At 33.5% G+C, this 27,037-nt stretch overlaps 3 protein-coding genes across 3 annotated transcripts; 1 reads left to right on the forward strand and 2 right to left on the reverse strand.

Moving 5' to 3' along the window:
• On the reverse strand, nt 1–2,182 carry LOC132741873 (uncharacterized). Its single transcript, XM_060730136.1, has 5 exons — nt 2,155–2,182; nt 1,608–1,749; nt 1,249–1,413; nt 472–619; nt 1–280 (listed from the first exon to the last, which is right to left on the reverse strand). The coding sequence occupies exons 2-5, from the start codon at nt 1,741–1,743 to the stop codon at nt 1–3; spliced, it is 729 nt and encodes a 242-aa protein (XP_060586119.1). The 5' UTR covers nt 1,744–1,749; nt 2,155–2,182.
• A 2,712-nt stretch (nt 2,183–4,894) lies between these two features.
• LOC132741882 (putative ATP synthase subunit f, mitochondrial) lies at nt 4,895–8,303 on the reverse strand. Its single transcript, XM_060730147.1, has 4 exons — nt 8,111–8,303; nt 7,424–7,519; nt 6,048–6,185; nt 4,895–5,183 (listed from the first exon to the last, which is right to left on the reverse strand). Exons 1-4 carry the CDS (start codon nt 8,271–8,273, stop codon nt 5,155–5,157), a joined length of 426 nt encoding a protein of 141 aa, XP_060586130.1. The 5' UTR covers nt 8,274–8,303; the 3' UTR covers nt 4,895–5,154.
• A 2,686-nt stretch (nt 8,304–10,989) lies between these two features.
• Nucleotides 10,990–22,779, forward strand: LOC132741874 (syntaxin-8-like). The gene is made up of 8 exons (XM_060730138.1): nt 10,990–11,062; nt 14,159–14,258; nt 14,467–14,561; nt 15,274–15,375; nt 15,816–15,937; nt 16,974–17,066; nt 21,429–21,530; nt 22,490–22,779. The coding sequence occupies exons 1-8, from the start codon at nt 11,049–11,051 to the stop codon at nt 22,567–22,569; spliced, it is 708 nt and encodes a 235-aa protein (XP_060586121.1). The 5' UTR covers nt 10,990–11,048; the 3' UTR covers nt 22,570–22,779.
• Nucleotides 22,780–27,037: the final 4,258 nt, after the last annotated feature.

Raw genomic sequence — 27,037 nt, forward strand, 5'->3', positions numbered from 1 at the left:
TCATTTTCTATCATTTCTAATATCAAAACAAGCGAGGACCCTGCGAAAGACATTGGTGAAAAGTCCTTTCTTTGTTTTCCTTTTGCAACTCAACTCATTCCTTATATCATCTTGGAGTAACTTCTCACTGATTTGCCGAGTGTTAGTAGCTTGTGTCTTTGGGCAGATATCTGTAATACTCATGTCTAGGTTACCATGTTTAGTAGATTTCACAGTTTGGTCACCTGACGTCTGCTGTTTCGCGGAGTGGCAATGGATTTCGTCTGCTTCTCGAGTGTCCCTATTCAATGAAACAATGTTGTAAGTGCTTGAACAAGTTGCATCGTAACTTATGACATAATAAATATTTAAGAAACTTTTAGCATATTTTCCCCCACAGAATAGTTGTCTTAAATATACAAATGGAAATCAATTGTTTACAATAAAAATGTAACAGCCATAAAATAAAATTTGAAAGAAATAATTTGATACCTTTTAAAATCTGGATTTTTCAGACAAAAAACATCTTCTGAAACTTTTGTACTCTGCCGTTCAGAAGCGGGATCTTTGGGAATGTCTACATCATTTCTGTTTGTATGTTGCATGTAGTCATAACATTCATCCAGGTACATCTTCAACTCTGGAAGAAACAAAGAATATTTAAAGAAGAGACCCCTATGGTTAAAGACTCTAAATATAAAACTTAAAATAAATCTTACAACTATCGGACACTTCATACCGATAATATTAAAAAGATAAGAAAGAAAAATGTACTCAGAATTATACTTAAATTGATATTTAGTAAGTTTTTATACGGATCTGAGCTTAAAAATTTATACTATTTCCATGTTTAGGTGACTTTTCACAATAAAAACGATTATTCTGGAAAAACAGGGTGAGCGAAAGATCTTGCAGACAAGTTATTGATATTTTCATCTAATGGTATACAATTTAATCTTGAAAATATATTTCCAGTATTAATATGTCAAAAGAAAAGTCCCCAATGGAGTCCAAATAAAGCAAAGTGTAACACAGTATGTGGTTATACTAAATATCTAAAAATATTTCATGCAATAAAGTACCAGTTATATAAAAGTATTCCATATATCATTTTCCTTGTGTAGAGCAGATCATAAATATTATTAAAAACAAACATAAGTTTTTATTTACATTTGCATTTCATCGTTTACATTTCAGCGTATTTTAAAACATTTGTATAACGATATGAATAGAATATTTATTATCAGATAATAAGTTCCAATAACTTACCAAATGCAGAGTCCTTTCTTCTTTCAGTTCTGGAACTATTATGTCCTGTTGCACGCCTTTTGCGCTGACCAACTTGACTTTGTTTTTGTGGCATCGACCTCCTCCGACTTTGTGGTGGTAAAGCGCTCTTACTTCGCCTTTTCTTCTGTGAGGTCTTATCCTCAACTGCTCATATAAAAGGAAAAAGAAGAATATAATTTTCAAGCGAACAGCTTGATGATGCAGTGCTCCATTCTGAACACTTTCCCGTGAAACGAAATATTAAGGCGGAAATCTCCAAAATAATACGATTGACATTAGATAAAGTTATTACGTGGAAAACTTTAAACAAAAATATCATTTGAATATTCAAAATTTACCTTTTCTGCGATTTGTCGGCTGTCTGCGGAAATCGTGTCCTCTATGTGTGCCACATATAGACCTTGCCCTTTTTGAGGAACAAACTTTGTCCATTCTTGAATGAGCTTTGTAGTCGTTTCTTGATAATCTGTTCATAATTCACTGTCACAAAACATTTATACTCACTTATTGTGCTCACAACAAATTAATTTGTTCAACACATAATCGATTACATTGAAATTGAATTTGATTTTTAATGATACACTTTCTCCCTTTTAGGACTATTGGCAGACCGGGGGACTCTGGTTACAACCAGCTTTCGACATACAACTTCCGTACAGGAGAATTCAAGGTAGACTCGAGAATGTAAACTTTTACCAAGGATGAGCTAAAATAGTTTTATAATATTTTGAATCTACTAACTGAGTTATAGTGACCATAAAATTCTATGAAAGACATTTAAATATGGTTAGTAATTTAAAAATAAAGTTGTTTGTTTGGTTTTACGGCGCACGAACGCACTACAGGTCATATGGTAATTAAAAAATAATAAATATGTTTACATACCGTGATGTGTTGATATCTTATGTTGCCGAACGTCGTATCTATGAAAAATTACGTCAGAAAATCAAATTACGTCATACAACGTTATATAGTGACGTGATAAATAATACGTAGAATGGGTATGACATTATCTATTATTCTAACCGTTATTGTAATCGTTATTTTTATGTCTTAGTTATATATCCAGATAAATATACAAATTAAGTATTTTAAACGGCTCTGATAAAACAAATATTTCAGTTTTTGTGAAGTTACGTTTCCGATTTTGTCCGATGTTTGAACAACGTACACGAATAAGTTGGTTGAACAAGTTGGAAAGATTAAGGAAAATTCGTTCAACATCAGGGTCTTTCTTCCAGATGTCATTTGACATTAAACAAGTCACATTAGATAATACATGTACTTAGTTGAGCTGTATCCACACTGCACTTTAATTGTAGCTCGTAGTCCTTCTCATTGATGACGATAGTATCTGTTCCCTGGTAGTTTCCTAAAGAAAGTTTTCCGAATGTTATCTCTTGTAATAACCCTCACAGATGCATGCCAATAAGGCACCATCTGCTGCTGTTGTTGTCATTGCAGGAATTCCCATAATGCAAGAAACATTACGTTTCAGAAAAAAAAGTGGACTGGTGAAATATTTCAAGTAAAAACTCGTTTCAAACGAAACAATAGAATTTATTTACATATAATAATTATACGCACAATATAAGTCGACTTAGTTTAGTTCAAACATTTTTACGAGGGGCATATTTCAATTAGTGGCAACGGCAGCAGCAGTGTTTATAAATAGACGTACACAACTCTTTTAACGCTCCAACAACTGGATGATTGCTGTTTTCACCTATTTTCATTTTATTACTGAGTTTATTGTCAGGCTCAAAAATTATCCCTTGTGACAATTTCTCTCAGGCGTCTAGGGCCTCGATCTTTGAAACAAGACAATAAGGCCCTCTTATGGTCAGAAGTTAGCAAATGCGGGATCTAACGGGCGAAGTTTCCTTAACTTTACTATCAAGATGGAAAACACATATGACGCACTAATTAAGGCCAGATATGTCGCTTATCTCCTACGGTATATCTGGCTTTGGCATTGGCGATGTCAGGGGTCAGAAGTAGCGGAAATTGGTGGCTAAGCGCGGGAATCATCCTTAACTTTAGTTCTACCTTACACTCACCTAGCAATTATACGATATGGAAGGGCATTTTCTCCGTTTTTATTTCTTTCGCGCATTTACCTAATAACCCATGAAGTTTGCAATAAGCTCTTTGCTCCTCTCAAATCACAATGCAACTCAGCCATGTTTACAACGCATATACTTAAATGACCTGCTAAAAATTTATTGCACGGGCAAATCGTGCGAAAATAGACTGTTGGTTAGAAAAATCAATAATCTTTCCAACGGTATATTATACATGTACTTTCACGTGCAAATCAATGTTAAATCGAGTTGTTGACAATAATTAAAATTTGCCACTCGTACGTAAGCAAGTTCTTATTACTTATATTAATAACTTTCTAGTCCGCTTCCTGGAATAACCAGTACGTATACTGTTGTAATATGAAGAAACAAGGTGGTGGCTCAAGTAAGGCTCGATCTTTTGGTCCCTGGTTTGAGAGCCAGACACCTTAACCATTAGGCCTTGACGGTCAAGGTCATTTAAAAGTCAAGGTCACGTGAATTAATCAAGTCAGTTTTGTCTTAAGTGTTATTTTTGTGTAAGAAACGAACCCATGAATAATTATCAAAAATATGGACATTAAAGCAAATTTTAATAATTGGACCAAAGTCCTTGATGGGTCGTTGACTTGTTGTGCACAAGTATAAGGACAAAACATTCATTAATTACAAAGTTATAATCAAACATATAATGCGCCAGTCCCAAATATGAATTTCTGGTTACAATTTTATATGACCCTGTATCATATCAATAATCATCTTTATGAAATCTGCATAGGAATAGGAAGACATTATATTTAAACCTGTGAATTTTTAATGTACAAATTATCACCTAATGTTAGAATATAATTAAGTTTTTTTTTAAACTTGCAAACAGCTGAGAAATTATTGCGGGAAAGATGATAATATTTTTATAGCTCTAGTGGCCAACTGGCCATCTTGTTCAGCTAACATGAGCAATTATACTCACTGGTTTATAAAACTGAAGAAAAGACATCTTTACTCACAATGCAAAAACACTTGCGGGTAGAGGACAAAATTTCTAAGGCCAAATACCAAATTAAAGTTAAACTTGAATTCTTGATCGTAATCTTCCAAAATTATGGATATTAAAAAAGGTCCATATTTATTTTGCATTTACTCCAAAAATCAGTATATTTCTTGTGTTATCAGTAAATCATGTTATACAAGATCACGATCATTTTCAGTTACTTGTTAGTCTCTGTGACCTTGCTAATTTTGTTCATGTATCCTTGACTGTAGACAGTGCATATCAGTATCTCTATTTATTGGAGCAGGAATTTTTTTTATTACATTGACTTTGTGAGACTTATGATTGAATTAAAAATTGTTTGTAGCAGTATTCAATTTAAGGTCATTTTGCATTTCATAAAAATGATTATTCTGGAAAAATGAGCTGCATTAAGGTTATTTGTATACATGTATTTATTTAACGGTACACTAAACTAGAAAAAATTTCAAATCTGGTAACATTAAAAACCTCAGTGGAGTCCCTTTAATAACTTCAAACAAGTCCAGTTTCAACAATCTAGATAAACAAATAAATCTTATACAAATTTTATTAAAATTTCGTAACTGACACTATGCCCTCCATATTTTGGGGCATTATAAATCTATTTTAATCATTTTTAAGCCAAATGGTATTTCAAACATTTTTTATTTTAAATACTAATCTGACATATTGTTACAATCTTTTATGTTGCACACAACTGGTCAAAAGTCAGTTATTATATCAAAGATAATATGAAACATCTGCACAAAGCACAACAGTATCGCAAGATGGCTTCCATGTATTGATCCACTAGTGAAATCTGTATCTCCTCTGGACCCCTGAAAAATAAATTTTTTAACATTTTCACATGTAGTATTATTATCAAATCAAAAGCCATCACATAGGGCATTATAATCGCCTTCTATCAGGCTCTAGGATTGTTTGTTTGTTTGTTTCATTTTACGCCTTTTCCCAACAGTATTTCAGTCATATAGCCGGTAGTTTCCTATCCATCGTTCCTGCAGAGTTACACCAGTACTAGACTACCTTCCTCCATGCTTAACTACCAAAGCATCTCCCGCGGATTGAACCCACGCCAGAGAGGTAACTGGATTAGAAGTCATCGACTCTAACCCCTAGACAAAAGGGGCGGTATGCCTTGTAAGGATAGCTTTTGTTTGCTGTGTGAGAAAGCGTAGGTTTACAATGCAAACTTAAAAATACAGAAATCAAGAAGGAAAAAGTTGAAATACATACATTTGTCAAATTAGATTAACTGTTACTACAATATAACTGAAATTTACCATTAACATGAAAAATATCATACATGGGTAATGTCCATCTTTAAATGTAGACAAAGATCTGGAAACAAAGTGATCCCTCGGAAGCATAAATCACAACAAATTTAAAAGAGAATTGCAGACTCGGTTTGATTGAGTCTGTACATGAGGGATAATGAATACATGCAACATCCCTCATGCCCCCTAGAACCTGCTTGAGTGGTACTCAATTCTCAACACTTGATAGTGCTGGCATCAATGATCCCCAAGGACCTGTCATCAAATTATATGTACTCACTGAAAAACAGAGTATAGACTATGAATAGATGGCACAGATCTTGGTCCACACTGTTTGCATTGGTATTTTTAGTTGGGGCCTGCAGACTAAAACTTAAATAATACATATATGATACATGTACTTACGTTTTCCACCATTTCCTGTTGAGAAGAAACCAGAAGTAGCGATGTAATTTACAGTCATTGTAAAAAACATAAGCTGCATAAAGAAGTTAATAGGCATTTTTTGTGCACGGTAATGCCTCGCTGTGTATCTGCTTATGCCTGAAATATGAAAAATCGGATTTAATAACATGTGTAGAATCAAGGTGTGAATTCATCATGTGGTCTACAGTTTGTGCAATTAGTTATAGTGCTATACTCAATGGCCTAATCTATAGCTTAAGTTTGATTGGTCAATTTTACTTTTATGTAGTAATAAGTTCCAGCCAGCACAATTGTGTGTCCAGCAGTTCAAACAGTTTTTCCACCTAACCCCATACTTTGTTTGAAGACCTTGCAAAGAAATTTCAAGTGCACACCCAAAGTTTTCCCTAAGAAATTATGATAATAGTAAGAACATTAACTGTCAGTAGGACAGTGTGCTTGACTATTCTCGCTGCTTGATAATAAAAAAAGGGCCCCGGGGTAATGTTTGAATTTTTTTAAAATTTAAAAAGGGCCCTAATTCCCGTCAAAATTCCCTGTTTAGTGTTAGAAATGATGGAAAATTTAAAAGTTTTGCCCCTCAAAAAAAAAGTGTATAAAGTTTCAAAACCCCTTTCCTTCAGTAGTTTTTTTTAGAAAACCCAAATTTCTGACAACTTTTCAACAAAAACTTAACCAAAGGTGTTTTTTCGGGTGCCCCGGGGTTTTTAAAACGCTGTTCCTTTTTTTTTCCAAAAAAGTCAGTAAATATGGCCAGCTGCAGTCAAATTAGCATTTGGCCATAATTCTGTCAAAATCCATGTTAGAGTTATGGGCCTTGTACAATTACCTCATATAATGTTCTCAAAAAAAAGTTTGCGAAGTTAAATCTTATTCCTTACAGTAGTTTTGGAGATACAACGTGTACCCAAAAAGCAAAAAAAAAACCCTTTAAACCCCAAAATGTGACACAATGCTTTTGTCCTTTGGTTTCAGCTTTCAAAAGGTTGAGTAAAAATTCAGATAAAACTGGGACCCGAAGTTTTTTTTTGGGGTAGTTTCCCCAAGTCTGGTTTATGGTCTGACAGATGTCCATGCTAACATTTGGGGTTTCCCAAAAGGGGGCTACTGAAAATTATTGTACTAAACCTTTTCATTATTTTTGGGGCCCCATAAGAAAAAATAGGGCCCGGTTTAAAAGCTAAGGTGTGAAAAGACATAAAGGGAAAAGTAAATTTAAATCAAAAATATGTATAGCTTTTATGTATCAGGGGAACTGACACAAAAGAATGGGGAGCCCCAATCCCCTTTTTTGAGTTTTTTGTCCTCTGAAAATTTTGGAAAAAACCCGGGTTTTAAAAACAAAAGTAGCTTACATCTTGAAAAAACACCAAATACATTTCGAGGGTTTCTATCAAAAGCAAGCAATTTTGATGGTATTTCTCCCAATTTTATGTCCCATGCTGACTGAACTGAAAGTAGAAAATGATTGTGAAGTTATGTATATATATATACTTCTATTATACAATTTATATTCTATAAAAACAGTGATTCAAGGCATTAAGCCTAAACTTGGCTAATGCCCACTAAAAATACAATATGATTAAGAAAATGAAAAACAAATTTACTTTATTCATTTGCAAATAAGGTTGACATTTAACTTTACTGTCGCACAATGTCAAAATAAAACTTAAAAGCGACATATAAAGTTATGGAAGCCAGAACGATCCAGAGACAGTTAGCCATTTATCACATCTCATTACTTTTATAGCAGTCATAGTGTGTTATTGGCCATAAAAATGTTTTTACTTATCTAGTCCAAAAAGGGGCCGAAAAGTCTCGTATGATATTTTTGGGTCGAAACGTCTCGGGCTCGAAATCGATAAAATTTCTCGCAAGAACATTTGACAACATTTCAACAGTACAACCAGGTTTAAATTTAGAAACCTATATTTGAAATATAATTGTTAAAGAGACCAGTCACATTTATCAATTCAAAATAGAAAATTATGCATGGTGATTTCAAAGGAACTTGACCTTCAGAACCAAAATCCTGCACTTACTCTTAGCTTTCCCATAGTAACGAGCTGGGTCATAAGGTCCATGGACACGTGCATTATAATCAACTGGGTATGGGTTATATGGTGGTGGAAATCTTCTTAAATTGATGTTAATCCTAGGTTTAAGAGGATCTACCTCTGCGGCCTGTTTAGCGACTTCAGCCATCTTCTCTCGAAGCGCATGAGTGGGCTTGATTCACTTTTGTAATTCTTAAGATTATTCCGAATATGCCGGAGCACATACGGCGTTATGACTAAACTACGACAGGAATTATTTTTGGCGAAAGGTAGGGAAAGAAATTTTTAAAAATATTTAATCTGACTTAAATTACAGTTCAAGATGTATTATATCTGCAATAATAAATACTGATTTTAAAACCTCCTCAATTTGTTTATCTAATCTTCGTTTTTATGTGTGTGTATAATTTCTGCTAAACCAGGGTCTTTCAAATAGAAGTTCTATTTGAAAGTCCCTGGCTAAACATAGCTGTGAAACCCAGCTTATCAGTGTTTCCCCAGAAAGGGTTCAGTGAAATTTAAAAGCAAGGGCCACAGACCGATGTCATTGTTCATGGACTTCAGAAAAGCATCTTTGATAATGTGACCATAAACAAGCTTGTTTCCTTAAACTAAACATAAGGACTATAGAGGTGTTAGCTCAGAGGTCAAATTAATAAGGACAAAAGGTCATTTTTATATGGTCGCACCCCCAACAAGTCGTTGTAAGAATGGTCAAAACTTGACCCAACCTACCACAGTTTCTTTCTTGGTGTCCCCCCCAAGGCTCGGTCCTGGGAAACCTTGCCCTTTTAATTAATCTTACAGAAATGAAACCTCACCCTGATAGTAAATTAACAGGGGAAGGGTTCAGAATTTGCAGACGAATACAAATAATAATACCTCTAACAATTAAATCAAACCCAAGAATGTACAAACCCTGCACAAAAAAGAATCTTCAACAGTCTTCGGAAAACTGGGATCCTGATTGGTCCATGGGGAAATTTTAAATCCAGATAAAATGTGAACTCCTTAGTATCAGCCCGCAAAAAAACATTCGTAAGGATTCCCCTTATAATGTAACATGGTCCCAACAATAAAACCATGAGGCCTGGAAAATTATTTAGGAGTAACAATTAGTAAAAGGATCTATTTTGGACGCAATCATACCAAACAACACAAAGCAATGCAAATAATTCAAATATGGATTTATAAAAAGAAATGTCAAACAAAACTTCAATCAAAAATGTTAAAGAAACTGCCTACAAAACCTAGCTATGTAAGGCCCCAGTTAATTAGCATACTGTTCCACGGTTTGGCATCCTTGGCAAAAATATCTGGTTTATTATATAGAACTAGTTCAAAGGTCAGCTGCCAGATATGTATACAACGACTACAATTACACCAGTAGTGCATCTAAAATGATAAGTGAACTTAATTGGCAAACTCTAGAGCAGAGGCGCAACATCAGCTCTTTTACCCTACTCTACAAAATCCAGCACAGTCTTGTTAGGGCAGCTGCATCCTTTTTACCAGCTCTAGTTCAGCTTTGCTTTTAACTTTTTATTTCAGTCTTGTAGTTCTTTTTAAACTTGCTTTTATCTTATACCTATAAATTTGCACTTAACACGTTTGTTTTTAACAGCTATTCCCAGACAACGCGCCTGCTTAGTGCAATCGTGAACGATTTTAAAGCAGTATGATGTAGATGTAGATGTGAAGTTGTATCATACTTTTTAATTGTGATTCGAAACATTCAGATTGCAAGATATTCCAGCATCCAAAGCTAGTTTCTGGTGTACCTTTGTGTTCTAGCTGGGTCTGAAAATCGGTTAGAATAACGTCGTTTAGGGAGATATTACATTATAACATATTTAAAAATCCCCTCACAATACATCAACGTAGTAACAGTTGGTTTTTTGGGACTTAAAAAAAAAACCCCCCTAAAAACTGAGAGCCATGCATAACTGCTTGCAATCACAAATTCGAATTGCACAACACGTAATAACTAGAATTTCTACACCAATAAACTTGCACTGCTGACATATTGCATGAATACAAAAATCCGGAATAGTTTTGCAAGAAAAAGATAATTTACCTCGAACAAGTATATATCTTTTTAAGAAAATATTTCTTGTTTCTATGAATACGGGATTGATTTTCATCGAGTGGTTTGAAGATAAATATTAATGAAATCATTTTGGAATTAATATATCATTAATTTATAGAAAACCTGTATTTTCTGTTTATTTTAACTTTTCTCACTTTTTTAAGTGGGTGAGTTTAGAGGAAAGAAGTCTTGCAAAACACCATTTAAAAATATGTTCATGCAATGAAAAATAATTATTTACGGTGAAATGAGGAAAATGAATAAAAATGCAATTTTTTTTTATCAATATGTCTCAATATTTCAATTATAAGTATACTGTATGATAAAATATAATGTTATATAGTAAGCCCCAGGCTATAGGCAGAAAGGTAGATGCATTATGTACATTGCTTTCCTACATTAATTAGATATTGATCGAGAAGTGGGTGATATTAGAGAGTACCATGTAATATATAGAACAGAAAACATAAAAGCTTATCACCATCAAAAATTCTAGGCTGAGGTAATAAGTATGCAATTGCATGTTGATGTTAATTCCTTCTGTAAAAAGAATATTAAAGCGATTTTCCTTTTTCTGGTCCTTGTGTGAATAGTCTTCAAAGTCAGTGGATAGAATAGTATATTAATTGAAAAAATCCAAGTAAAAACACATACACTTACGTTACAATTCTTTCTGGTTGATTACCATTCGCATCATTGTGGAAAAATGGCTTGGAAAATGGATTTCTTTTCGCACTTTAGATTTTCCCGTAAGACCAGATAATATTCTGTTCTATTCTATTCTACTAATCAAGCTCGCCAATATCGGGACTATAGACACAAATTGTCAGAAAAATGACAGATTCTTGGTAAAATAAATCCTGCTGTACCCTATATATATGCATCTTAATTAAATTATTCATTTTTTTTAAAGATGTTCTTACTCTTTTTTTAATAATGATTCTTATAAATATTGAATTTAATGAAGTAAGATTCTAATTTGGGGGCGTTTAACGGTTTTAACAGTGTAAGATTAAAAAGAATATTATAGATCTATTTTATGTTGGAACTCATAAAGATAAGAGAATTATATCAGTGGTTATGGCATGACTTGTGCTTTTATGCAGAGATACTCTCAGACATACAATAATAATTCGCAATTATTTTTAAAGCCATTCCATGAGTCATGGTCAGGTGCAGGAAAAATTGCTTTCTATTTATAAGACTAAGTGGTTTTTTACATATCTATACATCTATGTGCATGTAATAAAGCCCATGTTTATAATTTTTGTAGATGTTAACATGGCTGCAAAAAAGTGAAATGCTGCCATTTTTACAGTGGTACTTCTTTGTGGTAGGGATGTGCGGTATTACCGGTATACCGGTATACCGCGGTTTCGTTCAGACGCGGTACGTACCGGTACGACCCCTAGGAATACCGGTTTTTTAATATATATAATTTTACATAATATTTTTGTAAGATTCGGACGTTATTTACCCTGTAATCTGTGTTTCAACTTTCAACCTAAATTAAAGTGGAATTCCAAGTCTATTTTTAGAGCAGCAGTAAATGCACAGTATAATACTCTAACGAATAATTAGTCGCGGAAAGGTCGGATCGTTTCCCGGTTGTTTTTCATATTTATTATGTAGTGTAAATACATTTCATCGCCGACATTTTATATAATTTCTATATATCATTCTTCATTTAAATGCATTAAAAGGGACACCCATGTTAGTGCTCAGTCTAAGGCTAGTAAACATGTTGACGTGTTGACGAGTGGCGACAATAACAAACGTAAGCATTTAGACATAGCCCAACTTGTAAACAGCTCATACCGTCATGGACGAATTCACCACGGTCAAAAATCCAATGGGAATTGCCATTTTTTCTGTTTTAGATTTTGTTGAAAATATTATCAAGACAATAAGGTTATTTCCTTCTTTCTTTTATTTATTATTTTCCAGTCAGGTAGACAGATGTTAGTTGAAAGAAATAAAGATATTAATCTGTTTTTCTAAAATGTATTGTGTTTTATCAAAATGTTTAAACATTCTTATGGCAGTTGGTCTTAGTTTGCATAAGTTAAACATTAAAAAGTGTCTTCATAATACCGTGGTACATACCGCGGTACACAGGTGAAATACCGCGATATACCGCGGTACAAAAAAATTGGTGGTACCCATCCCTACTTTGTGGTATACTTCATCTTATATTCAAGTTGCCAATTTCATTTCATACTATTATTGAAATTGTATACAGCACTAAGTCCAACTTGTACTACATGATGAGATGTGTTATTTTGTGTATCACTAGGGGCAATATCTAGTCCAACTAATTGTACCATGCGATGAGATATTGTGCTATATTGTATTAAAAGTATTTTGTGTATGGGCAATATCTCCCCTCTATGAAGCGACATTCTGATCCAGAACAAAGATATCTCAGAATCTAGCTTTGGCACATCAATATATTTTGACTAAGGGCTCACTGCGAGGGAGTCAGACATATTAACTGATTTTTATCCCCATTTCGCCCTTTCGAAACATCAAAGAAAATTCGACTTCGCCGATAAAGTATTAAATCCTGAGCAATTACTACACAGTAGTTCCATTATCTAAACATAACTGTCAAATGACATCGCATTAGCATATAAAACTTTAAAGAGTGATAATATTTTTTATTTTGAAAAACTGATAATGGGGAATTAACAAGACAGACATTATTTTGTATGTAAATTTAGTGCTAATAATCTGTAGAATCCCTCAGACTTATTTAATCCCTTACTCTTCACACTTGGGCTTTACATGTATATATGTCAATGCATCCTTGTTTTTCTTTAGATGTTTAAGCAAGTAAAAAGGTGCATTAACCCTTTCACTGCCATAAGGACGGCATATGCCATCCCTATTATTTTCGGCGTATTTGCCATGGGGACGGCTTTTGCCGTTTCTATGATAATAATAATAATTATTATTACAATAATAATAATTATAATAATAATAAAAAATATATAGATATATAGATAATTATACCATCAACAATAATTATTATATACTAGCAGATTTGGAAACATATATAATTATTATAATACTAATAACAAATAATAATAATTATATTAATTAATAATATAGTAATTTCTTAGAAAACCATCTGGCAAATACAGGTGATCAATAAATAAATAATCCTCTGGCAGCGAAAGGGTTAACATTCTATTGTATCAAAAATGTCTAACTCTAAGCAATACCAAGTTGTAATAGGTACTAGTGTATACATCTCACAATAGTAATTACATTTCTGATTATTAGAATAAATACATCTATAGTTTGGTCTGGCTGCAACAAATGGGTTATTTTAGTGGAAAGTTGCATACTTCCACTTTAATCCTATAATTGTACTTCTTTGCAACATAATTGAATGACCAAATAGTATAACACAATGTCAAAATTATATTTTAATTTTGTCACAGTTTACTATTTAGGGTAGATGATTTGTAAGCGGCCAGATAGCTAAGTTGGTAGAGCCGAGGTATGGTATTCAGAGGGTTCTGGGTTCCAGTCCTGGTCAGGCTGCACATTTTTCTCACCCTTTGACATTTGGCGCCCCACTGGGGACCGTGACTGGATAAAGCTTAGAGTTTAATTTACATTACTCTGTAACTCTGTGAATTCGAGGATGAATTTCAATATAGCAGGAGAGTACATTGTATATCAAAGTCCAAAACTGTTCACTATTTAGGGGAGATGATGTGTAAGAGGCCATTTAGCTCAGTGGGTAGAGCCGCAGTATGGTATTCCGAGGGTCGTTTTGTCTAAAACTAAAAGATTTGTCATTTACTATACTTGACACTGCTCAGTTTTTCACCTCTCTGTTAACTTAATTAATTTTCAGTAATATACCTAAGTATTTAGTTTTGTATGCTAGACAACAATGAATAAAAAAGTGGATACCCATTATTTTACAGGCTTACAGACTATGACAGATGCCTGGAACTAGGGCAGGATATAATGCAAAAAATCAACGAAAGAAACAAACATAACAGAACCAGTACTCCATATACAAAGGTACATGAGTGTGTATAACTTGCATTTATTTAGATCAACCATTGAGAATTCTTTTCTTTTTGCTGAAAACCTCATCTGTTTTTAAGACTACATGTTTGCATATAAACATTATTCAAAATTTCCGTAACTTATTACATGTATCTTTTTTTGTAAAATTACCAATTTTAAGAACAGTTCTGACCATTTTATACATGTATATATTTTGTAGTTATCAGCACAAGTACGCTCATCTATGAAACAGTTTTCTGGAGATCTACAAAAATTGAAGAATGGATTGATCAGAGCAACATCATCCTATCACATGTATCCTTCATGATCTTTAGATTTGATACAGACATTGGTTCAGACTGTAGATGACCCATATTTTCAGGTCATTGGTCAAAGGTCAAGGTTACTGTGACCTTTACCACAAAAAGCTTAAAATGATTGTTGGTAAATATGCAATATTTTTCAGGTACCTGGTATATTACATTAGTGCAGAAATGAAATCAGATTATCATTTATATAAGTCATGTTATATATTACATATCAATGTGTATGGTTTATTGTGAACACAAGCAACTATAACTTCTGTTCACAACTTCACAATATCATTTCTTGTAACCTTATTTAACTTTTATTGTTTGTTATGGGCACAGGAAGTAGATGTTTCTACCCGCTGTGTGTAGATGCTTTTACCAGGTGTGTGTAGATGCTTTTACCCGCTGTGTGTAGATGCTTTTACCCGCTGTGTGTAGATGCTATTACCAGGTGTATGTATATGCTTTTACCCGCTGTGTGTAGATGCTTTTACCCGCTGTGTGTAGATGCTTTTACCCGCTGTGTGTTGATGCTTTTACCCGCTGTATGTAGATGCTTTTACCCGCTGTGTGTAGATGCTTTTACCCGCTGTGTGTAGATGCTTTTACCCGCTCTATGTAGATGCTTTTACCCAGTGTATGTGAGTCTTAGATTAAATTTTGACAGCTTAAGGTCATAACCCAAGTTCATCTGCTTTTCCTTGATGTTTAATAAGAACACAAAGAGAGGTGGAGAGACGCCAAGTAATGATAGACAATCTTACAACGAAAGAAAAACAAATTGAACAAGCATTCCGCAATGAGGCAGGAGAATCCAGGTAGGTGTCACAGATGTTATATAGTTGTATTGTTGCATTATTGTAGGATAAGCATGGTAATAGTGGGACACACTGGCCAGGGACAACTTGTTTCATATTTTCTGTATGATGTGAAGAGTAAAATATAGTGTTTTGGTAAAAGAAGTTGAGCAGGGTGTCCATTTGACCCTTGAAATGACCCTTTTATCCTTCAAATTGCTTAAAGGCCTGAATTGATCCTCAATATTTTAACTGAAGGGTCATATTTTGTTCAAATCATGAGATTTGACCTTAGAATCAGCAAAACTTAGTCCATACTGGCTTCCGGATTCATGCCATGGCTAGTGGACCCCTGTTAAGTTCATTTAGTTTGCTTGGAAGCATGTTTTTTTTTAACAGCATCTAAGTTTTTTACCAAGATGACTAAAATAAATGTGCTCTTATGTGTAAAAATATTTTAGGTACAACTTGATGACTGGAGGATCAGAATCGGCTGATGTATGGGGGGTTCGTGAAGAGCCAGAAGATTTGAGAAATGTTGGCAATTCTGAAATACGAGTACAACAACAACAAATTATACAAGGTATTTCTGTCTTCTTTAAAATTTTAAAAACTTTAATACCTACTGCAGACTAAAAATCAATAAATACATGCTGAAAAAAGGACGCATAAAGTTTATATGTTTTATCCTTTTTATTTGAAAATAGAGGATAATACATCTTTTTTGTTGCATTAACATCTGTGGAGGTACTAGTAAATATATAAAGTCTCAGGCAGGAGGGAGAGAAATTATAATTTGGAGGGCTTCTGCGGATTACAAATTAAAAAATGTAGTGCGTAAGTGCTCTTCTTGCATAAAAGTACATGTCTGATTCGGAAATTCTGCATTGCTTTATTTGTTTTTCATATAAATAAACATTTCGTCATGCTTTTCACGGGCTAGTGGGATGTCATTTGACAATTGTATTTTGATGATTAAATAACCAGTTTATCTATCAAAGTAAACTAATTTTACCTGGCACCGAGTCATGCATATTTAGAAATGTGCAACAACTGTACATGCCTACTTGATTTTATCTATTAATGATTTTTGTTAGCTCACCTGAGCTTGCTCAGGATGAGCTTTTAGGATCGTTGAATGTCTGTCATCCGTCCACATTTGTTCGTTAACACTCTAGTAGTCATATTCTTGCATCAATCATAATCAAACTTTGTCAGGATGCTTTTCTAGGTAATTGCTCTTGTTTGTTTGTTAATGTATACCTGCATGCACAGTTTTTGTGCAAGAATACTTGACCTGTGTTTCCATATTATGGCATTTTAAAAATAGAAAATAAAGTAAAAAGCGGTCACTCAAAGAGTTGTCACAATTTACCATCATTGGTCTATTCACACATTACAATAGATAGTGGGATAATAATCAGAAGGGTGGGGGGCAGGGAGCTGGAGAAGGGGATAAAACATGAATATGCTCATGTCTGTGGCATGACAGATTTGATTTTGTTTGTCCAAAATTGGAAAATAAAATTGTGAAAGTGAGAGAAAAACTGTGAATGAGAGCAAAAATTCATTCAAAAGCAAGAGCATTAACATATATTGTCCGATTCTTTATATTTCAGCACAAGATCAAGGACTTGAAGCATTGTCTGATGTGATTGCCAGACAGAAAAATATGGCATTAGATATTGGAAATGAAGTTGACTCACAGAATGGTATATTTAAATATTTATTAAAATGGTTTGTCTTACGGGCGTAATTTATTTAGGATGTAATCAAATCATGAATTTTTATATATCAATAACCAATTAATATAGTATTTGAGTATTTATATAAAATTATAATAACCAAAGCTTTTCTGGTGGAGGAAGACCTCAATATATGTTATTATCCCCCACTGATGGAATCGGGAGGGGGATATAGTTTTGGCGTTGTCCATCTGTCCTTCCGTCCGTCCATCCATCCGAATTTCATTTCCAGACTAGTTCTCTGCAACTATTGGCTGGAATTCAACGAAACTTTATGGGAATCATCAATATCAAGAGGAGATGCGCATATCGTCAGCTTGTTCCGGTCAGACTCTTTAACTATGGCCCTTGATTAGTTATGTAGTATGCATATAGAGTAAAAATCGTTTCTGCGCTACTTCTCTGCAACTACTGGCTGGAATTCAACGAAACTTTATGGGAATGTTCAATACCAAGAGGAGATGCGCATATCGTTGCCTTGTTCTGGTCAGACACTTTAACTCAGAGTCATTGCCCTGATTAGTTATGCAGTATGCATATAGAGAAAAAATATTTGCCGCGCTACTTCTGTGCAGCTACTGGCTGGAATTCAACGAAACTTTATGGGAACCTTCAATACCAAGAGGAGTTGGGCATATCGTCGCTTTGTTCGGATCAGACACTTTAACTCAGAGTTATGGCCCTTGATTAGTTATGCAGTATACATATAGAGCAAAAATCGTTACCGCGCTACTTCTCTGCAACTACTGGCTGGAATTCAATGAAACTTTATGGGAACCTTCAATAACAAGAGAAGATGTGCATAAAATTGCCTTGTTGGGGTCAGACATTTTAACTCAGAGTTATGGCCCTTGATTAGTTATGCAGTATGCATATAGAAAAATATTTGTTTCCTCGCTACTTCAATGAAACTTTATGGGAACCTTCAATACCAAGAGGAGATGCACATATTGTCGCCTTGTTCGGGTCAGACATTTTAACTTAGAGTTATGGCCCTTGATAACTTATACAGTATACAACCAGAGCAATAATCGTTTCTGTGCTACTTCTCTGTAACTACTGGCTGGAATTCAATGAACCTTTATGGGATACTAAGAGGAGATGTGCATATAGTCGCCTTGTTCCGGTCAGATACTTATAACTCAGATTTATGGCCCTTGATTAGTTATGCAGTATGCATACATCTCATTGGCATTTCCAGTTATTACTATTTAACACAGAGTTATGCAGGCCTCGACATTAGCAGTGGTCCCTTGGTCCGAGACCACCTGGTTTTGTCAAGGACCACTTAATTTTAAAGGCCACTGGTCCGTCGGACCACTTGAATTTTTATCCCCCGCCGAAAATGTTCGGCGGGGGATATAGAAATAGTCTCCGTCCGTCCGTCCGTCCGACCTTCCGTCCTTCCGTCCGTCCGTCCTTCCGTCCGACATTTTTGTCCGGAGCATATCTCTAAAAGTATTTGAGTTATCAACTTGAAACTTCATAGGTGGATAGACCTCATTGAGGAGGAGTGCAGTGCACAAGAATGATAACTCTACCCTGAATAATTTTTGAGTTATTGCCCTTTGTTATTTTTCAAAATTAATTTTTGTCCAGAGCATAACTCCAAAAGCCTAAGAGATATCAAAATGAAACTTTATAGGTGCATAGATCTCACTCAGGGGGTGTGCAGTGCACAAGAATGATAACTCTACCTGTTATAATTTTTGAGTTATTGCCCTTTGTTATTTTTTTTACTTAATTTTTCACCCGAGTGAAGCATAACTCGAAAAGTGTTTGAGATGTCTACATGAAATGTCATAGGTGGATAGATTTTATTGAGGAGGAATGCTGTGCACAAGAATGAAAACTCTTCCCTGTACAATTTTTGAGTTATTGCCCTTTGTTATTTTTCATACTTAATTTTTCAATTCAATTTTTTTCTCAAAAAGTATTTGAGGTATCAACTTGAAACTTCATAGGTGGATAGATTTTACTGAGGAGGGATGCAGCACACAAGAATGATAACCTGCCCTGCATTATTTTTCAGTAATTGCCCTTTGTTATATTCAGCCATCAGTATTCACATAGGTTTCAAATCTGTAATCACTATAGCCATCAGTTTTCATTACCAAAAGACCTCCTAAAATGGAATTATTCTGCTCTACTACTTGTACATTCTTCCAATGAGCAAACACATTCGGCGGGGGATGGCCATGTTGACATGGCTCTTGTCTGGTTGGTGCAAGACTCATTTGGGAGAATGGCGATTGGGTCAAAAACATGTTATATACATTTTGTTTAAAATAATTAGTCCGATGTACATGTACATGGTTCATAAAAAATACAAAATACATTAATCTCTGATTAGTTAAAGAAGTTCTTAAGTCATCAATAACTTTCATTTTCAGTCGCTAATATTTTGTTTATGCAAGTTAAACGAGGTAAATTTTCATGATATTAATTTTGGTACAAAATTCATTCAAATGATGCTAGTAAATATGCATCGTCGGATACCCACGGCAGAACCATTTACATTTATGTTATTTTACATTTCAATTAACCGTGGGTATCTGGCGATGGTAATTATGATATTGTATGGGGTATCTGAAAATTTCATATACTTGACTTGAATAATGGCAGCAAACGAAAGGAACTGTAAAAATACATCTTGTAATTCTTTGCTACTTTTCTTTATTTTTACTGTTTAACGATGAGAGATCCATTTCTTCCAGAGTTAAAAATACTTTAAAATGTTAAAAATGTTCAATGTCAAAAATAAATATCAACCAACAAGCAACAGGGAGGTAAATATTCTGTATTCATAATAATCAGTGAGAAAAATAAGCTATTGTTATATATAACGTTGTTATTATTTTTTATCCTTTAGATGTTTCCTTGTTTTCAAAGACAAGAATAAGATAATTTATTACTTTTATTAAAAATGTTAATCTATAAAAGATACATGCAATAATCATGATTATAAGACGTACAATGTATCAGCAATGTATATTTGAATAACAGTCAGAAAATAACAGACAAAAATTGTTTCACTATTCCCTTGAGTTGAGGGAGAAGTCATTTCAATATTAAACTAAAAGTTACCATAAATAAGAGTCCTGTTGTTTATTTTTAATGAGATAAAGAAACAAACAAATAACTTCACGATAGATTTACCTACTAACTTGCTCTACTTAATTTCTGATTAGACTAAAATATCTGTTTTATTGAACGTTAATACATGTAATACATATTTGTCATCAATTTAAGCATACATGTATATTTTTCTAAATTTGCAGTAAAATGATATAATAATAAAAATTGACCACTTGTTTTCTGGAAGGACCACCTTAACTTCAAATCTAGTGGTCCAGCTTACCACCTGCTAAAAAAGTTAGTGTCGAGGCCTGGTTATGGCTCTGTTATTGCCCTGAATATTTATCAAGTTCAAAGAATATTACTGTTTATGCTATGATTAATATATAAATAAAGCCTTATGTCTTCAGTTGTTGTGTTAGTAATAACCAGTACTCGGTGGGGGATATAAATTCAACGAATTTGTTTGTTTAATACATAAATAGCAACAATCTTCTAGAATTTAAGGTTCTTGAGTTTGTTATTAATATAAAGTATTGTATTTTATAAGATCATATTTCCTTTTCATGTAATTTTAACCTTTACACAGCAGCATACCATGATTCATTCTGATTTTATTAACAATTAAAAGTTATCCAGGAAAACCTGTAATTGGATTGAACCAAATAATGTAAGAACAAACAAATTAAAAAAAAAAACAACATTTTTATATCATACAAAAACTGTATGCTTACAAATGTAAATGATATATGTTGAAAGAAGTTTACCAACATGATTCTTGATAAAAAGAATTGTTTACTTAATTTGACAAATACATCAATACATAAATATGGCCCATGCCACCTGTAGGAAGCTATGCTGATGGTTATTAAGGAAGTCGGAACATGAAAAGAAACCACCAAAATTTTAAGAATTGGGTGTAGAATGGCTATGGTAATCTAACTTTTGATCTCAGTTCTCGGTAATACAAAATTAATGCATATCTTAAGAATAACAATTTTATATCACAAACGAAAATTTCTGCTTTTAACCTTCGAATACAATTTTTGATTTTCATATCCAAAATTCCAACATAAAGGACAGTAATACATCTTTAAATGATGTCGAAATATAACAAGATATTGAGATCATATGTAACAAGATATTGAGTTGAAGATGAGATATGGAATTGAAATATAACACAATATTGTTTTGAATAAAAAATGAGATATTGAGCTGAATATAACAAGAGATATTTTTTAATATTTACAGATTTGATAGATGACATCACTGACCATACAGACAGGACAGGTCATAGATTGATTAAGGAAACAAGACATATAAGAATAGTAGATAGAAAATCAGCTACATGCTGTAAGTACCTGTATATATGATTCACAGAAATATTGAAGCCTTACCTTGGTGAAATTGAAAGTTATTAGACATTTTACCACCAGTATAGAGCCAGGCAAGCCTGATCGTCAGTAAAATCTTACCAGATTCTATACTTTTAGCAGATCCACTTTCAATTTTCATCTTAATATCCTCGGCATTGCTAATGAACAGTTTTGAAGTTAGAAGCTGGTCAAGGTCAGTAGGTTAAGAGTGAAGCCTGAGTGAATTCTGATAGACATTTCTTCTATACTTCTTTCTTAACCTTACAAATAGGTCAGTATCCAATATTTGCAGTGTTAAGTGGATTGATTAAAATTTGTTTAATTCCTGATTTTGTATTAGTATTTTCTTTGATTTGTTTTTAACAATCTTGATAAATATGTCATATTTCTGACACTTGTTTGCAGCTGAGTATGAAGTTAATACCTTAAGATATTCAACAAAAAGTTGATTAAATGATACAATGTGTGATTTCTATGTGCAATACTTATTAAAGTGGTTAATTTTCATTGAAAATACCGAAATGCTTTTTTGCCTGACCTTCCTTGGCGGAATTACAGAAGACTGTGTGGAATTCAGAAAAGCTTTTACTCCCACATTGTCCTAACATTGCGAGATGAATGCTTGGTTAATATTTTGTTTTAGTTTTGGGGGATGTAGTCCAAAACAGCAGGGGCTATTGCCTTTTGTTGGGGGCGGATAGGGCGGTTAACCCAAAATAGCAGAGTATTGCATTTTGTTTGTGGGGGATGTAGCCAATATCCCAGGGGATATTGGCTTACTTGTATGAAAATAGCATTTGTAGTTTGATTTTATAATGTGACAATCAAAGCAGGGCAGCTAATCCTGCTAACCCAAGGGTGGTTGGGGCTATTGTTTTAAATGACAGGTGTATAACAAGATATTCACTACATAGTGATTATATTTGTATATTTCAGGTTACTGGGTATTTATTGTACTTCTATTTGTGGCCATACTGGTGGTGATTATTGTTCCATACAACGGTAAAGGTGCCTAGCAAAACTTACACAGGAAACAGACAAATTTTTATCATAGACATGTATATTATATGTATATAAATATGTAAATTTGTGAAATAATTGATAAATGACTGCCTTATATAAAACAGTGTATTTTTAGCTCCATATTTTGAAGAAAAAGGGGTGTGTCATGACCCACTTGGTAATGTATTTGGGAAAAACAGTGTATTTTTAAATGTCTTAAAATAGTATACATGCAGTGGGTAAACTTAATGTATATGTAACATAACTATTGACTATTATTACTCCAGTGGATATTGGCAGTGATTATATAATACAGTCTTTGCCACCAATACAGAGCTTGACTATCCTTAACTTCCTCACAGGCTCACAAATCTCTATACTGTTGGCAGTGTCGTCTGCTTAATTTTGTTATTGCAATTATCAATACTGAAATCCCTTCTAATCAACTACAAATGTTCTGTTCTATAATTTAAAAGCAGGGCAAGTTCATTATGCAAGTTTTGTAAGATTACATTAATTTTGTCACCCTGTGATTTTGATTGACTGAGTTAAGTGTGTGTTATAAAAATTGATATCCAACTGATGTTTTAATAATTCATGTACATAATTTAATCATAACCTATGAAACAGGTATGCCAATTCAATTTGTATGTTAAATCCGAAACTATTACAGTCATTGGTTAAATTTTTCCTGATTCTGGTAAATTCCGGACATGTTTTAAATGTCGGACCCCCCCTTCACCCCCCCCCCCCAAAGAAAAAAAAAAACGAAAAAAAAAAAAAACAACACCATACCCACTAATGTGAGCATTTAGTTGTTTTGTTTACATGTATATAAATCATTGTTTTATGTTAGACAGCTTCTTTGTAAATTGAAACTAACTTTTATGTACATAATTTCTTATTTGATGTCCCCTTATGTGTGATGGATGTGATAATTGTGCAATAGAATGATAATGGGACCAAATGGTCATCTTGTTTTATATATATATATGCAAAACTTAATGGCATGTATATGTGATTTAGAATACATGTATTATATTATGATAGAGACATAATAGTAAGGGCAACTTTATTGAGTGTTTACATTTATAGCTGAAGCACTTTGAAGTTGAAAAATAAATTAAATTTATATGATAAAAATGTTTTTGTGAAGACAAAACGACATTTTATAAGAAAATTAAGTCTAAAATAATTATATATATACTGAAGAGCAGTTTTTTTCCTTATTTGTTTTAACTCTTTGCCTGCTTGCGGCAATTGAATCTATCTGTGCCAGAGGTGCAGACCTAGATAAGCCGCGACATCTGTTCTTGAATCCTTTCAGGGACTTTGTATTCTTTTCTATGTGGAAGCTATCCAGCTAGCTATCAGAATGTTGGTGGTTCTACTCAGGTGCCTGCTCGTGCTTGAAACAGTGCACGAAAGGGTACCTGAGGTCTTCCTGTACCAGGAACCATAGGGCTTTACCATGTCTGTGTCACTAAAAACCCCACAAAAACTATCAAAAATACACAAGCCGCGCCAATGGTGATTAATTTGTAGCTTTTGTAATATTCTCCACATTGGATATATCTAAATTGTTGAACAATTTTAACAGTGTATAACTGTTACAGTGAAATATGCTTGTTACGATATTATTATATTTTTAAAAAATAAAAATACATGTATAAGCAAGAAAGGCGTTTGTATTACCTCGCCTCATTCCTACCCTTCTGTGAAAAATAGGACTAAACTGGGAATTGATATTATGTCCCAGCTGTGAAAGAGAGAGGTAAAAACCACATAAAACATAGAATCTAAATGTTAAAACCACACCATACGATTATTTTATCTCTGCATTTCTTACAACTTACAATGAAACAATTGATGCTCAACTTTACCTTCCCGAACACGAGAAACCTTTCATGGACATAATGGACTTAGTTCCGTTCAAATCTCTTTACACTTTGGCACTTTTTACCCTGCACTATATTTTGTATATTGCCTTGTCTCAGCGAAGCCCTTGTTGTAATAGACATACACAGACTTTCTTGCATTTCTGAACCTCTACACGTCAAAGAACACATTTAAATTACAATTTGATATAGATACTCTATGAAAAATGTGTATTGCATGTTTTAAGTTGGCATGTTCTGGGATGCAGTACAACCCATATTTCATTATTTAAGCTGCAACAATATAAAGAAAATGGCGATTTGACTTATTGCACAAAATATCACTTTCAAATTTTGGTTTAGAAGATATATACATCTAGACTTGAATGGACATGTCAATTTATTTGATTACTGTAAAATGTATAGCATTTTTGTACATTTAATAGTGAACGGTCATTTAAATGTAGAAAAAAAAACGCATCAAGTTTGTTTATAGATACAGTTTATATTTCACAATGATATGAACATGAAATCAAATGACGAATAATGCACGTCGACCAATTGGTTGGGTCTGGAAAAAAAGAAAGGAAAATATTTCTTTAATCTTGAACTTTGTTTGACTAACTAAACTTATCAAAACCATTACTGGAATGTAAAAATCAGCAATATTGCAAAAAAAAAAAATTAACCTTAAATCTAAGAGTGACCTTCATTATGGTCAGTAGCTGCATATATAATTAACAAAAGTAGCACAGCCCAATATCGACATATTTCGGTAGCTTGAACAAACTTTATATTGACTTGTGATAATTTTTCTCATTATTTACTATCAGAATCGTATTCTAATGTTATCCGAATGTTATTTAAAATTCGACACCATTGCAAATCAAACATTCAACATTATTACCTGTCTCGGTTCACACTGGGCTGGAACATCGAACACGGCTCTGTTTGCTATACCTGGACTAATGTTAGCAAACGATAAAGCCTCCATTGTTTCCGCTGTAACAGACAATTGTACATGTTACCTACTCAAAACTTATCAGACGACATTTCAAACTGCACTTGCTGCATTTTAAGCGTCGCTGTGTGACGATACAATTGAAAAAAGATGTTAAAAATTTAACTTCAACCCTTAACTTGCTGAATGTGGCCAATTGCAGAACAAAATTCATTAGCCGAGATAAGCAAAGGACTATAGTGTATTAATAACTGATGACACTAAAATTTCATTTGAAATACTGAAAAAGCGATCCAAAGTCGAGATAAAGAAATATACAGTATTTTGCCGGCTCGCCACGGCGAGCCGGTATTACGTTAGGATTTTACTTAGAAACAACCTAAAACTCCGAATCCATCCAAAAATTTAATCTAAGCTTGGCTTCCAGCTTTCTACAAAATTTATCTGTCTGGGCTGGAATCCAAAATAATTAAGCCAATCAAATTTGATCTTACATAGCGTCAAAAAACCTTCAATTTTCACGCCATTTTTAAAAAGCAACAAGTATTGCTTTGAGCGCAAAGATAATAATGATGATAAAATATTTGTTTTCATGAATTCTTTTCAATAAATCATATTTACACTGACTTTTGATTTAGCGATTTCACCTGTTTTCTCTGTAGTATGTTAAATAATTAACAATTAATTGGTTAATTAACATAAGTGTTCATCTGGTTCTGTGCATATTTTCTTTTTCTTTTTTTTCCGGTAATTTTATCCTTTCCGGTATTTTGTGTATGTATTTACTGGGATATACTATTCTCCGGTCCGGTCGCTTCAGGTCTCTCCCGGTCTATTTTGACCGGGATTTACGAGACTTGAGAACTTGTACAAATCAAATAATCATACCCCATGAATCTAAATTCGCCCACACCCAAGAGAGTTCTTCAGTAATATATTCCTGTATAGGACTTGTGTCTGTCACTCATTCCAATACTAAATAACATATTACAACTTAACTTTGTATAAAGAGACATCTTTATGAATTCTACCTATCTAACATTTTTTGGTCAAGGTCAACAGGCCATATAGTAAATGTGCATAGACATAGGGACTTCATTCTATCTGTTTACATGCATCTTCATATATACTCATATTCCCCTTTATTTATATGTCACTTTTATTTTGATGTTCCCTGAAGTCTCTTCAGGTACAGAACTGTCATTTTTACATTTAAACACACCCCTGGAATAAAATTACGAAGCGAGTCGCTACTAGCTTTTTTAAAAGCTAACCTTGTATGTAGATAAAGTAGGGAAAATATCGGGATCGAGATAACGAAAATGGAATCAAACGATGTCGAGATAACGATTTGGGATAGTTCGTTCAAAGGATTTCAAAATTAAAATACCAACAGATTAAAGCATGAACAGACTGCACGAATATGCAGACTGGCTTTGCTCTATACTGGTGACAAATGCTTATCAAGTTTGGTTCCAGCAGGTTAAACAAACAATTATGAATGAAGTCTTGTTGTCTTTCTTATATTTCTTTTTTTTGTATTTTTTCTTTTGTTGATATTTGAAAAGATTTGACTAGAAAATGCGTTAAATATAAGAAGAGTTCTAGAAGATGCATGGAAATATAAGTAGAGAAGAAGAAAAT

This window comes from Ruditapes philippinarum, unplaced genomic scaffold (genome assembly GCF_026571515.1).
Source record: "Ruditapes philippinarum isolate M1 unplaced genomic scaffold, ASM2657151v2 ctg2614_1_1_1_1, whole genome shotgun sequence".
NCBI lineage: Eukaryota > Metazoa > Mollusca > Bivalvia > Venerida > Veneridae > Ruditapes > Ruditapes philippinarum.